Genomic DNA, 15,981 nt, shown 5'->3' on the forward strand with positions numbered 1-15,981 from the left:
AAACAAAGCACTTTATCTTCAATGTAGTCATGTCTTGTACATTGGTCATTATTATCCTGGTGTATAACTTGTTAACTTGTTGTGTTTTATTATGGGGTCATGACACATTTACTGTGTAAGTTCTACAAGGAAGCACTGTAATCATACGACCATTTTCTCTGAGAATGAGCCTTATCAACCACTGTCAACCATATTAAATATTGACTAACATCATTCTCATGAGACCAAACCCTTTTAGGGGAAAAGTTTACACATTTCCTTCAAGGACAGACATCAATACTGAAACTATGACGTATACTGTACATCTGCAGACATTTGCTCCATATTATCAACAATAGTTGCACATCTAAACATACTAAACTGTCCCTTCGAGTTCTAATCCTACTACCACAAAGTTTCTGGCCATGTTATATGACAGGGAACTTCTCGAATCCTGAGTCCACTGAGTTATAATCAGATCAGCCAGAAGATAGAGCAGCTATGCTCGGAAAAACATGACTGGTGTTAAATCGTCTTCAATGACAAACCATAAAGAGCGGCGAGATTGTTACAATGCGGAAGCATCGGAGGGATTGTTTGCATCAGTGTTCTCTGTGATAAGCGACTGCTGTCAAAGAAAGGCTTAAAGTAGGAGTCACTTGCTTTCCCTCAAGGTACAATTTATGCTCGGACTAATTAATGGACTTCCAGGTAACCTTTTTAGGCTTTCTCAAAGGCCATCAGTGTAGAGATCCGTTCCAAAGCTGTAGAAGTCAAGTATAAAATAATCACACTTCCGGAGTCTTAAGTGAACCTAGCATTCATGTTTTGGGACTGTGCGAGGAAACCAGAGAATCTAGAGAAATCCGAAACAAGCACAGCGAGGGCAGAGCTGAGATTCAAACAATCTCAGAACTGTACAGCAGATGTGCTAACCACAAATTCAACATGTTGCCATACATGAATATGATTGGCAATAAATGTACAGTACATTGTCATTCTTGAAAGAACAGAGCGCCCACTTGTTTTGTAGTGGACGCTTGACGCACAATTCTGGACTTTCAACCAGTTTTTTAAACCGTTGTAATGGTGAATGCGGGGGGTATCAGAAATAACAGTGTTTTTGAGTTACAAGCTTGGTCACGGAATAAAACCCGTATCTCAAGGCACCGATGTACAAGGTACCGAAAGTATACCGGAAAGTCAATTCTGGTCGTTCACGTGAAGAGGCCCGCTTCCCAGGCACCCGCAGTTATCTACGTCATCAAAGTCGACGATGAGTACATCATTCGTGTTGTGTGCTTTTCACTATATAGTGCAGCGGTCCAATTCACGCTTGAATTACAATTAGGAATGTAAGAATGTTACTTAAAACATGGCCTGGTTTGACTCTGAAAATGATGAATTCAATTTCCATTATTTCCTTTTGGGAAAAAAACAAAACAATGGCGTTTGACTATTGTCTCAGAAATGTGAAGGGCCACAGTATTGATTCTCGGTGATCAAATGGCACCCTCTCCTGGTAAAGAGTGAGCTGTCTTCATCTAATGTACTCCACAAGGACATCCTGCTTTATGCTGCATTCCCCTTTTTCTATGGATTTTCAATACAACACATGAAGCTGCCCTTTAAGTGTCCTTCTTCCAGGCTGCTCATTTCCTCCTGACTCAGGCCTGATGCGTCATTGTAACAGAAAACATTGTAATCACATCCTAACTGGGGGTCACATTCACACCAATAATTTGGAGGCAGAGGCAAGGGTGCATATCAATGTTTGTTTTGTTAGGAGCGGCACTATTCGCACCATGCAAGCAGAGCGCAGCTGCCTTTAATAGGCATGTGCTTGTGTAGAGTGTGTGAATGATTACCTCAAGTGGACGAATAAAATATCTGTACCTCTCTAAAGTATCAAATGTTGGCGTTGAATTGTGTGAAACCTATACGTTTATATAAATAATATAAGCGGCTCTTTTTGGCCATGAACAAACTGAGAGGGAGTTTTTGCAGTTTTTATGACACTGCACAAGAAATAGTGAAGTATTATAATCATTGACACTGCTGATTAATGACATTTAGCTGCAATGCTTGTTAAAAAAAAAAAAAAAAAAAAAGAATCCGGTAGATTGGAGAAGGATTCAAAACATTAAGTGTTGTAATGGTTTTCTCCCTTTGTAAAACATTAACCTTATGTGATCTAACGGGCATCTAAAGGGTTACTGCTCTACTGCTACTCTAAGTGCTGCTCTAAGTGCTAGAGGACTCTGCATCTTTTTGCACAATTGTTTTTTGTCAATGTCTTGATGTCCCCAAAGTGTTCTGTAAATTGACTGCCTGTTGTACTAGAGCGGCTCCAACTACCGGAGACAAATTCCTTGTGTGTTTTGGACATACTTGGCAAATAAAGATGATTCTGATTCTGATAATTCTGAATTTGAATGGAATTGTGATTTTCTTTTTGTGAAAGTGGAAAAATATGTTAATGTGCAAATGTATTATTTTATTAATTTATCAGAAAGCATTTTTTAGTTTTATGTCACCCCCCCCCCCCCCCCCAAAAAAAAAAAACACCCCACCCACCCACCCAAAAAAGCTGTCCTTTCTGCTTGAAAGGATATGGAAATTGAACAAGGCTTAAGGGTTAAGGGCTCCTGTCAGTTAAAATGAAGGTAATCTGTTTAGCTAAATTATCATCAATAACAAAGATGGGTTTGGAGATTGCGAATTATGTTGCATATTTCTGCCCAGTGCGTTAGCTGTTTGTATTGGTGTGTTTAAGAGTCGGATAATCTTCTTAGTCTGGGTAAGTACCCAGCTAGAAATCAGCTACAGTCCAGATTGTCTCATCCTCGCTTGGACAACAACAATAACAAAGTGTGCTTCTGCAGACTAGGTGGCATGGTGGCTTCTCCGGCATGAAATATGCACCTCCTTTCCTTCGGGAAGTGTGCTGACAGAGCTGCGGAAGAAGTGTTGGAGGGCCTGCTTAACTTGAAGATGTTTGGCAGTGGGAAAGGGAAGTGGTTTGTGAGGAAGCACAAGAGGCAGTATCAGCAGCAGCAGAGGTCTGCCAGGAGGCCGTGCACCAAGCAGAACAAGCGGTGGGCCGGTAAGATCCTCAAGCAGCACAGGCAGAAACTCCTGAGCGAGCTAGACGTCACCGCCGTGCTACCCTACTTGGTCTACGATAAGGTGTTTTCGCTTGGGGAATACAAGGAAATCCTGGGACAAGAGTCCAACAAGAGGCGCACTGAGATCTTCCTGGACCGTCTGTCTTCCAAAGGACCTGCTGCGTTCTGCTCCTTCTGCTCGGTCTTAGAGGAGGTGTGCCCGCACTTGCTTACCTACTTTCTGTTGGATGGAGAAGGTATGTTCATGACATCACACACACAAAGACTGTCTGTATTGTCATTTCAACAAATCAGCGCCTTTCTTTCCTTTGCATTTACAGTCATAGAAAAACCAAAAGCAATACAATCTAAGAATAATAGCAATGAAAAATAATTATCTACAGCTGGAAATTACTTTGTGTTAACACCGCAGTGCAGACGAAGAGCCAGCAAAAAATAGCCTCTTAAACCGGGGACGGCTGAGGGGATTACTGAGCCGGCAGCCTTTGTAACTAGCCACTGACAGCATATGGCCGACGTGTCTGCAGTCTGCACCCCTGATCGCTCTGTCCGTGGCACACAAACGTCATAATCAATATGAGACTCCTGGCCACCAGGATTCAAAACCCCCAGTTAATATATCAAATTTACAGTAATTCTGCAGACGTACGTACTAACCACTAGACTACTGTGCAACCTGTAGCAGTGATGCTGGAACTCCGCCTTGCGTCAAGAGAGTAAACATAATGCTGTGGAAAGAGTGACAGACGCAACAACATCGTCACGCCGTATGTATCAGGTCTATCAGAGAAACTACTTGAGAAACTATCAGAAATATTCAGAAGGATATGGAACCGACGCAACATTCTGGGGCGCTTCAAACCCGGCAAAGGCTGGAACGCTCCAATGACCGGATACCCAGAAAAACAACCTGGTGTATTCTATCCAGTGAGGAAGGCAGTGATGTATATAGTACAGTATACTGTAAAAATAATTGGGGAAACCAAGCAGCCACTGAGCGGGCGCATGTCACAGCACAAACGGGCTAACTCTTTGGGTCAAGAGTCAGCTGTCTACCTGGATCTGAAAGAGAAACAGCACTCTTTTTGAGGGCAAAAATGTACATCTTCTGGAGAGGTAAGGCAGATGGTTGAAAGAGGAGCAAGGGTGAAACACGCTCTAAACAGAGCAGGGGGTCAAGACATCACCTATCTCCCTCACTTAAGCCCTCAACAAAATTACTCAGAAAAACAGGAGGGTTTTTTTTGAATCCAACTGAATGCAATACGCTTCCGTACATATGAGTGAATTGGTGCCATATCAATGAAATTGACTTGATTTGAATGAACTAGCATGAATGCACTAAAGTAATGCAAATTCAGACAACTTGGTTGATGGATCAATCTGCTCTGAAAGATGGCGCGCCAGGAGGGAGAAAGAATGGGGCGCTCCCCGTGCCCCCAAACAGTTCTGGAGAGGAACCTCTGTGCCCGCCTCCCATGTACACTGACCCAGTGTTTGACTCTAGGTAAGATTGCTCATCTATCATCCTTTCCATTTTGCACTTTCCTTTATCACTTTAATTGATCTGATTTTTATTTTGCTATTGTTTTGTGTGTGTATGATGCGGTTGTTAGGATCCCCACATAGTTTCTTCTCCTGCGTCGCGGGATGGGCACGCTATGCAGATGTAGCGAGATGAGCATCACAAACATGTATCACATTTGTACGAAATAAAGACTTCGAAGTTTGTGTTGGTTAGGGCTAATTAAGGTTACGATTAGGGTGGGTTATGGTTCAGGGGAAACATAATGCCGCGGCACTTAGGGTCACATCTTTTCCTGTCTGGAAGCAGTTGGACGTGTTCTACAGGGATACAACAGCCAATCATAGTGCAGCGGCGCGTGTCCTACAGCCAGTATTATTTATTGGACAAGGGCGGAAATGGGTACAGAAAATGAATGAATGGATAAAAACTTAACCATTATCGCAAGCCGACGTGCACTGCTTCCACTAACAACATGGCTGCGTACAGAGAGATGTGAATTTACAAAAGTGCAGTCAGTGTTGCCCATTTAGTAATTTGGCCACTATATTTAGCAATTATTCCGACTGCTTTAGTGGCTATTTTTCAAGAATGCGGCTAGTGAGTTTAAGAACAGACATGAGCGGAATCATTTTCACATTGTTTCCCATTTCAAATAAAAGAAGCCCGATGGAAGGCAATCACAGTGTCAAGTGCACTGGACATTGTCAGACACGGTGCCCATTTGTAATTACATTGTGAATTTAACCACATGTTGTAAACCTTTGACCCGGTGTATCTGCTTCCAAGCCATAAATAATTTGCCGAGATCCTCACCTGTGCAAGTCCACATGAGAAAAGAACAGGGAGGAGCAATTGGTTTCGTATGTTCGTTTGATTGGGGCGTTGGTCCCCATATGTAGGTATGCCGAGACAACTGCGCCGCCCTTAAGTAACCAAGAGGGAATGTGTATCTCGGCTCCTTAACTTGATGTATGAATGTGAAAAACATCTTGATTGACAATGAAACAAATGCTCTTTCGGGGTTATTTTGCGGTACAAGATGGAAGCCAGCGCGTCTACACTGAAGCCTCGGGAGTGAGTGATGGCGTAGTTCTGTGTGAGCGTGGACCCCCGGAGAGTACCCTTGGCCCAGCTGCCACAGCAGGGGGAGGGGTGAGGCTGCGTGGATACTGCGCGTTTATGCGTGCGTGAGGTGGGTGGGCAGCGGTGAGCTTAAAGTGACGGGACAGACGAGCTAATATGCTCTCTAGACCGTTAAGGAGGCCTCTTTAATGTGTGACAGCTAAGTCAGCGTTGAGACCGCAAGCCCAGTGGTGTGGCTCTGGGCACTGACACGCACACACACGCACGCGCGCGCGCCCGCACACACACACAACACGATGACAGCAACACGCATTACAGCACCAAAGCAGCACACACAGCATAGAATGGTCACAGAGCCGCCAAACAACACGCAGACCACTTGCAAGGCGATGTAAGTCCTCCTGAAATTATTATGAGCATATGTGATGCTTTTCTTTGAACACGTTCCAACTGCCGGAGTTAGCGCCTCAAAAGGTTGTACGGGATGTCTTTTTGACCTTATTTTGTTTTGCAGCAGCCGATAACACGTGTCGGAGTCAGTGCGAGAGAGTCAGCAGTCAGTCGAGGTCGAGTCCGCGTATATTGAGGCTGAAAAATGGCATAATCGTTTGTTTATTCACTCTAAGTGGAAGTAGGGCACAAAGCGCCTCAGGGCTTGGTGGTTTGGTGCCAGAGTGTGTCCCTCTGTGGCAGAGTGAGGCGCGTCGGCGGCCATGCTTGTTAAGAAACAATGTCTTCCTCGCGGTGTGCTGTACCTTTTCACGGAGTCGTGTGTTTGGTCAGTGACCTCACTCTGCACGCCACACACGGAGGAGAAGATTGTCAGCTGTTGGTGTTAGCTGGTTTTTGTTTCTGGTCAGAGTGGTGCTGAATCGGAGTGAGCGCGCGAGCAGCCTGACACCGGTGGGCTGAAAGTGCGCAAAGTAGTTACCACCCCTTTAAAAGAACACCGCAGGAACAGATGTGAAATTGTCTGAATCCAGTTTAAGTGCCGTCAGCTGAAATATTGCTTCACTACATTTATTATTATTATTTTTTTAATTCGCTGAGGTGCAGAGAATAGTCATCTCATTTGAGCAGAAGGGAATCTGCTGATTTAACTGCACTTCAAACGAATGATTAAACGCAATAGAATATATGGGATTAAAGGCTTTTTTTAAAACCGCAGACAGTCGTGATTTTATATGAAGAGAACAATAACAGTCCGAATTTACTTTTTAATTTGAATTTGTATAAACTGCACAGACATGTTGCAAAAACAATTGTAATGATCTCGGACCTACTTATTATCCAAAGTAGATCAACAGAATTGCTTGGATTGATTTTCCAGATCCTAATTTCCGAGTTGCAACGGGCACCTTGATCGTGTCACCTTCATGTTGGTCATCAACCCCGCCACCAGCTATGACGTCATGTTGTTCCTTTTGACTGCCTGATTTGCATTATGTATGTATGTAAATACAGCTATTTGTTCTGGTTTACATAGCTGAATTTTGTTATTTTGGTTTGTTTTTTTTTGCATATGTGAAAGGTACGGTACACCCTGGACTGGTTGCCAGTCGATTTCAGGACACATATGGACAAGTTTGAGTATTTATTTACAGGCTTGTTTGTTGATTCTAGGAGAAAACCTGCGCAAACATGTAAACTAAAACATGCAAACTCAAACCGAAACTCGCAACTTTGAGCCAGACGTGCCAAACTTAACATCGATGTGCTGCCTAATATCCATTCTTCGGGCTCACTTCCTTTGCATTGTCGAACAGGAGCTACCATTATGGTGGACAAAAAGGTTTTTAAAAAAATGTGATCTGCACATATTAACATACGTAATGATAAGCATCTCTCGTGAATTTGCTGTATCTTATTGAAATGTTGTTGGGTTTTTTTTGGTCACGTTATTAGGTAAATATCGGTTCTGCACTGATTTGTGTGGCACAGTTGCGTGCTGTTTTTGTTTTTGTATGGTATTGATGGTTTCTATAGTGGTGGTATTGAAAAGTGGATTCAGTCGGGTAAGTCCTCACTGAAGGCCAAGCTATCAAATTCGTGGCCCACTGCGCAGTAGTGAATTCGGAATTACAGTAATTATGTGTTTTTAAAAAAACATATGTATTTGTATGTTTTAATATATATATATATACACACACACACACACACACACACACACCTCACGTGAAAACCAGTACATACGGCGGTAACTGAGCGTGTCTTCTTGTGCCGCATGACCGCATAATCCGCACCCCGTTCGTGACCTCGGAATGCCCAATGTCAGGTCTGTCTTAAATCTTGGACCCTTTTTACATTTATTTTCCAATTGAATGTATGTATGAAACTATACGATTAAACTCTATTAGTAATAAAGAAAAACAGCGCCATCTGGTGGGGGAGTGCCCTTTCCCTGCCCCGTAATGCAGAGTCTCCAGTGACCACAGGATTGAAGCACTTTCTCATATTGGTGTATGTGTGTGCGTGAGCGCGTGCGCGTGTTCAGACCGGAGGCCTGCTATGTATATGCGAGGCGCAGGTGATGATGTCACTTCTTCAAGTGGTGTGTGTGTGGACAAAATGAGCCTCTGGCAGGTTGGGGAGGCGGAGCCCAGGAGTGATGAACTGAAGCTGTGAGGTTGTGCTGATGACTCACCCCACAGCACACACAGTGCAGAGTGAAAGCACTGCGACAGCACCGAAGTGTGACTGCGTGTACACGTGTGTATATTTCATCCCGCTCGGTGCAGTGCTTTTAATGCGAAGAGGGCTTTCTCTGCGAACTTCCTCTTTTGCTTGGTGAACAACTAAGAAATCCCAGGGTTACAGCAGTGGAGGTTCTCAGGGCTCCGGGCCAGGTTTGCATCCTCTGGGAACCGCCGGCAAGTCCTACAAACCGGCGTTGGATGTCGACGCATGCATTCGAGTGGGCAAGCCAGCGGAAGGGCACGAAAAAAAGAAGGGCAGCCCCGGCTGGCCTATTTACTGGCCGAGTAAAAAGAGCACTTTAATGTGTTATGAGTGCCAGCACTAGCCTGTGGTGTACAGCGTAAAAATGTCTGTAGCGTGTTTCACATCAGAGAAAGGTAACGATTGGCCAGGCCGAGTCATGACTGTATGGATGCAGAGAGAGGGGGGTGCCAGTGTGAAATCCTCTGCTGCAGTGCTATGCACTGAACTTCAGACTGACCCGGGGTACCTATACGGTGACACGCGAGTGACACACACAGACACACTATGAAGTGTGCCCACTGCACCATACTGACAGGAACATACCGTATTTCCACATATAGTGACACAACCACAGACAATATCTGATGTTTATTTTAGGGAGGGTTGTAAAGTGAACATCAATGTCTTCTAAATTTGACACACCACAGAGAGAAGTGTTGTTAACAACCGGGCCAAATTTGAATGATTGAAAACAAATCAAGTATAGAAAGCGAGGCGTCAAAATCATGACAAATCAATGCGTTCTTTCTGCCCTCAGACGCTTGTGGGCGTGTCCGCTGCGTCCGTTAAATCTTCGCTGCGCTTTACCTGCCACCTGTCGATCAAATATCACTTCTATGACCTGGAAAACTGAAAACTGCTACTTGATATGGCATCTTTGTTACGCCGACACATACTCGTACATGTTTGAGCTGCGCAAATATATCCATTTTATTGACTCACAACGGATTGTGCAGCTCTATCTAACAGTGTCCAACCATGAGTGAGTGAATATTTATCGTCATTTTGCCAATCGTTGATATTTCCCATCCAATTTCTGTACCGCTGATCCTCACTAGGGTCGCGGGCGTGCCGGAGCCTATCCCAGCTATCGTCGGGCGAGAGGCGGGGTACACCCTGCACTGGTCGCCAGCCAACTCACAGTATTTCAGGCCATAACCAAACAAAACATTTTGGAATCATTTACATTGAGCTCCTCTGCCAAAAATGCGCCACACATATTGATCCTTGATTGGTTTCCGTTGAAAACCGAAAGCATTAATCACCTTGATAAAAACAAATCAAAAAATATATATGTATGTGAGTCAGATGTTCTGTGGCCAGGTAAGCGGGCGGCTCGCTCCTCCACAGTAACAAAGACTGGACCGATCGACTCACTTTCATGTCTAGAACAGCACCAGCGCGTCACGCTATTGATTTGATTTTGAAAAATAACCCATCTGTGGTCATTTGACAAGTGGGCTTGGCAAAAGACAAAGGTCATTTGAGGTTCTGTGCAAAATAAATGAGTGAAGACTGCCCTGTCGCACACTGTCAGACTTGCAAGAATAGCGCATGATCGCACTGAAATTATTCATCATCTTAAGACCCATCTAAGTTTAAAAAAAACAACTGTTTTGCTGTCTGTGGTTAAATGATTGAATGTTTCCCGCAACAATGAAGTATGAAAGCAACAAATAGGGGAACATTACAGAGAGACATTGAATGGTTTGCGTCGTTTTCAAATATAGAAGTCAGCATCATTTACTCATCCCTATTTTTAGATGTTAATTTCAAATGTCAGATGTTTTTCACTCGTTCAATTTCACTTCAGGGGGGTTGAAAAGAGCTTCGAAACCATTTGAAATAGATACGTAACAATCAAGAATCAATGGTGGAACTGAGTAGAAACATCCATCCGTTCATTTTCCGTGCCGTTTTTCCTCACCAGGGTCTCGGGCGAGCTGGGGCCTCTCCCGGCTGACTCTGGCCGAGAGGCAGGGTGCACCCTGAAGTGGTCGCCGGCCAATCGCAGGGCACACATAAACAAACAACGCACTCCCATTCGCCCCTACAGGCAATTTAGCGTCTCCACGTAACCCGGAAATGTGTTTTCCCTGCGAGGGAAAGCTTATCCGCAGCGACGCTAAGATGGCAGACTGATCGGCCACTCATGAAAACAGTCGGTCGCCTAATCACGCTCGCCGCGCGACAGTTCAGTCGGGTTCGGCGGTGTCGCTCAGTGTGCGGTAGCCTTTAGACGCCATGATTGTGAAAGTTACGAGTCACCGCGCTTAAAGAAGACAGTTACATCACGGCCCTCCTTGGCCTGCGTTTTAGAACCAGGTCGGAGTAGATTTGGAAAAGTTGCGCCGTTTTCACCGCTCGCCCTCGAAAATGTGCCATGGAGAAGCGACCGCACAGGGCGGAGCGAGGCTGCTTCGGGGGTAGAACCGGTACAATAGAAAAGGAGCATTTGTCTCCTGGCTGGCCTGGGAACGCCTCGAGATCCGGAAGAGCTGAAAGAAGTGGCTGGGGAGAGGAAAGTTTGGGTTTCAGCGGAAGAAAATCAATGGAGTGCTATTTTTCTTAATTCAAAAATAATAATAATAATAATAATAAAAAACATTACATATTCTATTTTGGGGGGGGGGGGTGCGGGTGTATGTACTGCAACATTAAAAAAAAAAAAGTTCACCGTTAACTTCCTTTTTATTTTGTTTGCAATACATAACCTTGCTGGCAAAAAAAAAAAAAAAAAAAATGTTTTTACTGAATTTTTGTTTTGACTGTTGCCCTTGGACATTGAATTATTTAGCTACATCTTCTTTACTGCCGTGGTGTTTTACCTCAAGCAGAGTTTGGAGAAGTTGAATGTGAGATGATGATGATCATTTGCTAATGAAAGTTGGTTTACTTACTTAACCCCCCCCCCCCCCCCTCCTCTCCACTCGTGAAATGATGGCTACGCCCCTGACTACTACTACTACTGAGCATCTCCAGAATGAATCCCCCCCCCCCCCCTTCCAACACACACACACACACACACACACACGCATGTATAAGGACGCTTGGACGCTGCAGCGATTTTTTTATTTATTTCTTTTTTAAAATGGACTTCTTTATTATTTCGATTTTTTTAAAAGAGTGTTGGCGAGCCAGGAGAGGAGAGGGAGGATCCTGGCAGGAGGGAGCCGCTCATGTCCGGAGCGCGTTAGGTGGAGAGAGAGAGAGAAAACACTCACACGGCACCTGCAAACCGGAAAGAAGCTAGCGATAGGACGGCAGGGCGGTGCGCTTCGGTGCGAGTGTCACTGCAGACATGGGTCGCCGCGGCACGACACCTCGCCTCGAGCTCCTTGGGGGGTGTTTTCGCTTTCAGTCCTTCGGCTCTGCAAATGGCGATGTGCTGCTGCTGCCGCTGATGCTACCGCTGCCGAGCCCGGGAGACGCAGCCGAGGCGGCGGATGCCAGGGAATAAGAAGACACATACATGATCACCTGCCTTTTTCTTTGCCTGGGATTTTCCGTAACGGTGGACGGTACCATGGTGAATTACCAGAAATACATTACTGTGATGCAGCTGGCTCTGGGGGTGACCGCCTCCAACAAAGAACATTGTCTTCCACCCAGGAAGCGAATGTGGTGAGTAGGATGAGGAGGGAGGAAGCTTTGGGGGGGTTGGTTGGGGGAGACACACACGCACACACACACACACACACACACACACACACACACATCAAAGCTGTATTTAAAAAAAAAAAAAAAAAAAAGGTGTCCTAAATGACACAATACTCCTTTTTTCCCCCTCACTGCAGCCAATCTGTAACCATCTCACTACAAGGCATGCTGGGAGTTTGCGTGTGTGTGCTCCCTCCTAAAGTTGAATGGCAAGGGCAATGTTTCTCCACCTTTGAGCCAAAGCACATATTTTACATTGGGAATGGGGGGACAAAAATGTCCCCCAAAAGTGGATATGCAGGTTAATGATGTACCTTCTGCCATCTAGTTGAAAAAAAACAACAACAACAACATTTCGTTGTTCTGCTTGTCACTATACGTCGTTGACATAGATAAACACATTATTCGTCGTACATAGGGGTTGAACGACGAAGGATTTCTTTTTTTTCTTTTTTTTTTTGTAGCCGACTATAATGTGATGAAAGTACAGTCGAAGTTGTTTAATCGATGATATCCTTGATATTTCTTGAGCACCTAAAGGCATTCCCGAACCGTTTTTTTTGTGTGTGCCAAGGGCCAGTTTCACCTAAAGACATATTTCAACGGCCCGGAACAGAAACTAATGAAAACCAATGAATAAACGTACAACTCACCATGATGTGAATGTAGTTGTTTTTAATTAGTTGAAGTCATGCGCATGTTTTCTCCCTTCAACGCGACGGCTGGTCTCGTCTCGTGCACGGCGCGCTATAAAACGGCTGGATTAAAAAAAAAATGTATTCCCCTGTTTCATTGTTTCTATTTCGCTTGACGTAAGACTTGAACTTTTTACAAACCGATCTTTACAAACAGAGGCTAACCGCTGTTCTCATCCACCACGAGCTTATTTTCATGCTCTCGTACCCACACAAACGTATGACGAGTGTGTCGCGTGGACTTTTCGCCGAGTAGTAAAGTCAAATTGTCAACTCGAGTTCAACTCCTAGTGATTAATAAATCATTTTCGGAGCAATTTAGCCAGGGGTGTGGAAGGGTTAGGTATTTAGCTATTTAGTTCTGTCAGGTTGGATGGTGAACGTTGGCGGACAGACGTTTTCAGGTCTCTCCAGAGATGCTCAATTGGGTTTAAGTCAGGGGCTTTGGCTGGCCCATTCAAGAACAGTCGCGGAGTTGTTCTGAAGCCACTCCTTCGTTATTTTAGCTGCGTGCCTCGGGTTATTGTTATCTGCTGTCTTCGGGCGAGAGGTGGGGTGCACCCTGAACTGGTTGCCAGCCAATCGCAAGGGCACGTATAAACAAACAACCATTCCGCACTTAAGTGCAATTTAGAGTCTTCAATCAACCTACCATGTCTGTTTTGGGGATGTGCGAGGAAGCCAGAGTACCCGGAGAAAACCCACACAGGCACTGGTAGAACATGCAAACTCCTCAAAGGCGGGGCCGGGATTTGAACCCCGGTCCTCAGAACTGTGAGGCGGATGCTAACCAGTCATCCACCGCCCAATATGACAGAGTGAAAAATTGAAGGTGCTCTGAATACTTTCCGTACCCACTGTACATCACACGAATGCTACTAACTTTTTGCTTTGTCACAGATAACATCAATGTAAGATTTAGGCAGCTTTTTTTCCCCTTTGAAATATTTTTGACTGCTTCGCATGTGTTGACCTACAGCATATTGAATTAGTTTTGCCAACTTTCATAAACACAAGCTGAAGTGGGCTCCCCTCCTCCTACCATTTTTTTTTTTTTTTTTTTTTATGTGTCCCTCACTGGAAAAAAACTTTGGACATCCCTGAATTAAGTGAAATTGATGAATTTCCTGTCGCCCGCTCATGTTCCCTGCACGCTGGTCGGGAATCACTGAGCTAGCGTGACGTCATTGTCCCAAACCTCACGTGCGTCAATGTGAATGAAAAGTGTTCATCCATCCTTTCCTCTCCTTGTGCGTCTCCTCATTACAATAAAAGAACATAAAGCGTGAAATATGCCACTGTGTTCTTTTAATTCCCTCATGTACACCCACCATTAAACATGTCCTCTGTGCTCTCAGCATGTTTGTGTCTTGTCTTGCCACCACTTTGTATTCTCGTTACACCAAACTGCAGTGGTCACCTACCTCTCGCTCCCTCCTCCTGCTCTGGCCTTGTGTTTATTTAAAAGGAACGCACACATTTACCCCCCCCCCCCCCCCTCACGAGATGTAGTACCGATTCTGGAATGTGTGTGTGGCATAGTCTGCTGAATTACTGACAGATTATCGTGTTGTTCAAAATCAAAGATGCTTAATCAGGAGTTGGCTCCATGGAACTCAAATAGCAGGTGGTGCTTGCAAATGCTTGGCAACAGCGTGTGTCAGAGGCAAACTGAACCACGACGCATGAAGGGGATAGAGTAACCATAATGACAAGGACTTGCTGTACAAAGTGCAAATCCACTCATCAGTCACTTCATTAGGTATCACAGTCTAGTGATTCTCTATATGTGGCATCAAAGTCAGGGTCCAATAATAAGGTCAGCAGCAGTCTCCATTGATTGTTCAATTGGATTTCCTACGCAAACACGGACTGGGCACTTCAATACGTACACCTGTACGAATTAGTGAGATCCATTACAGGAGCTGTGCAAAAAAAAAAAAAAAAAAAAAAAAAAATGTCTTTACAAAGCTAATTGTTAATTGACAGCGTCACAGGTTTTGATTTGATGCAGTGTACGTCTACTCCACAATAACTGAACTCCAAAGGTATTGAGAACAGCACACACCTCACCTCCACCGTAGCTCATAACGATCCTAATTTGGATGAGCACCAAATTGTACAACTCGCTTGATGTCCACCTCTTAAATATGCCTCATTTTGACATCAATAGTCATGCATTATTCACTAAGAAATTACGGACACTGTCAAAAAAGGCCCAATACTGCAATGTTGAAAGAAATCCTGGATCCACACCTTAATTAGATGGCTTCTTCTTTGCCCTATGACCCAACCCTCCACAATTTCAAGGAAATATGCTTTTGCATCACACAGGCACGGGGAGAACACGCAAACGCCACACAGGCCGGGCCGGGGATGGAACTCGGGTCCTCAGAACTTAGAGGCAGATGTGCTAACCAGTCGCCCACCGTGCCGCGTTTTGATATCGTGTTTGAACTCAAATATAAGCATGTTGAGCCATTGTTTTTTTTTGGTTTTTTTTCATTGTGACTGAAAATAAACAAACATATTCACTTCTGCATCCTCACACAGGCCTATTAAACAGCTTCATACGTCTCGAAAATAAGTTATTCTAAGTGCACAGTTGCGTAACGTGATAAACCCTTGACAGTAACCCGATACAATCATTCGTGTAGTAAATGTCTCCCACAAACACAAACCGGCGGTATCACCGGAGTCGAGGGTGCTATTCTGATTCTGATTCTGATTCTGATTCTGATCACTGGTAGCTTTTCATCTTATTGCCTCATCATATTCGTTGTCTTATATCAACTGCTGCCTGGGGACAAGATGAGAGTTTTCTCAGAGACCTTTCAATGTCTCGCTGTTATTGTTTGTGATGATTCACACATCTGACTTTCAAGTATCTGATTTTATTTGAGGGGACCCGGGCGCAAAGGCCTGAATTATTCATGCGAGCGCCACAGCGAGCTCCGATCTCGTTAGATTGAAGATTTGCTACGGAGAGAGGACGTGCCAACGTTCTATCAGGTGTCATGAACGTAATGGGGTTTTGTAGCGTTAAAAGAATAATGAGCTATTTTAGTACAGTACTGATACTTTGTAGAAACAGGGACTCCTCATACCAACCCATCATTGTGGTCAATCTCATTGATCCATTATGACATCCTTCTTTGTGGGCGACACGTGTGGCTTCCATCTCTTT

At 44.5% G+C, this 15,981-nt stretch overlaps 1 protein-coding gene across 14 annotated transcripts in view; it reads left to right on the forward strand.

The window, feature by feature from the left end:
- Window positions 1-2,830: 2,830 nt before the first annotated feature.
- The window catches only part of tjp1b (tight junction protein 1b), a 78,239-nt gene continuing 65,088 nt past the window's right edge, over window positions 2,831-15,981 (forward strand). For 8 of the 14 annotated variants that reach the window (XM_061676113.1, XM_061676115.1, XM_061676116.1 and 5 more), the window contains exons 1-2: window positions 2,831-3,343; window positions 4,503-4,614. In XM_061676113.1, coding sequence (XP_061532097.1) covers window positions 2,899-3,343; window positions 4,503-4,614 — 557 coding nt within the window. In that variant the 5' untranslated portion in view covers window positions 2,831-2,898. Of the gene's footprint in view, window positions 3,344-4,502; window positions 4,615-5,812; window positions 5,828-6,026; window positions 6,110-8,352; window positions 8,428-11,656; window positions 12,064-15,981 lie in introns of those variants that run through there. The other 6 variants (XM_061676119.1, XM_061676120.1, XM_061676128.1 and 3 more) reach the window with 4 other exon arrangements.

Source organism: Phycodurus eques, chromosome 5, assembly GCF_024500275.1.
Source record: "Phycodurus eques isolate BA_2022a chromosome 5, UOR_Pequ_1.1, whole genome shotgun sequence".
In the NCBI taxonomy this organism is placed as follows: Eukaryota; Metazoa; Chordata; class Actinopteri; order Syngnathiformes; family Syngnathidae; genus Phycodurus; species Phycodurus eques.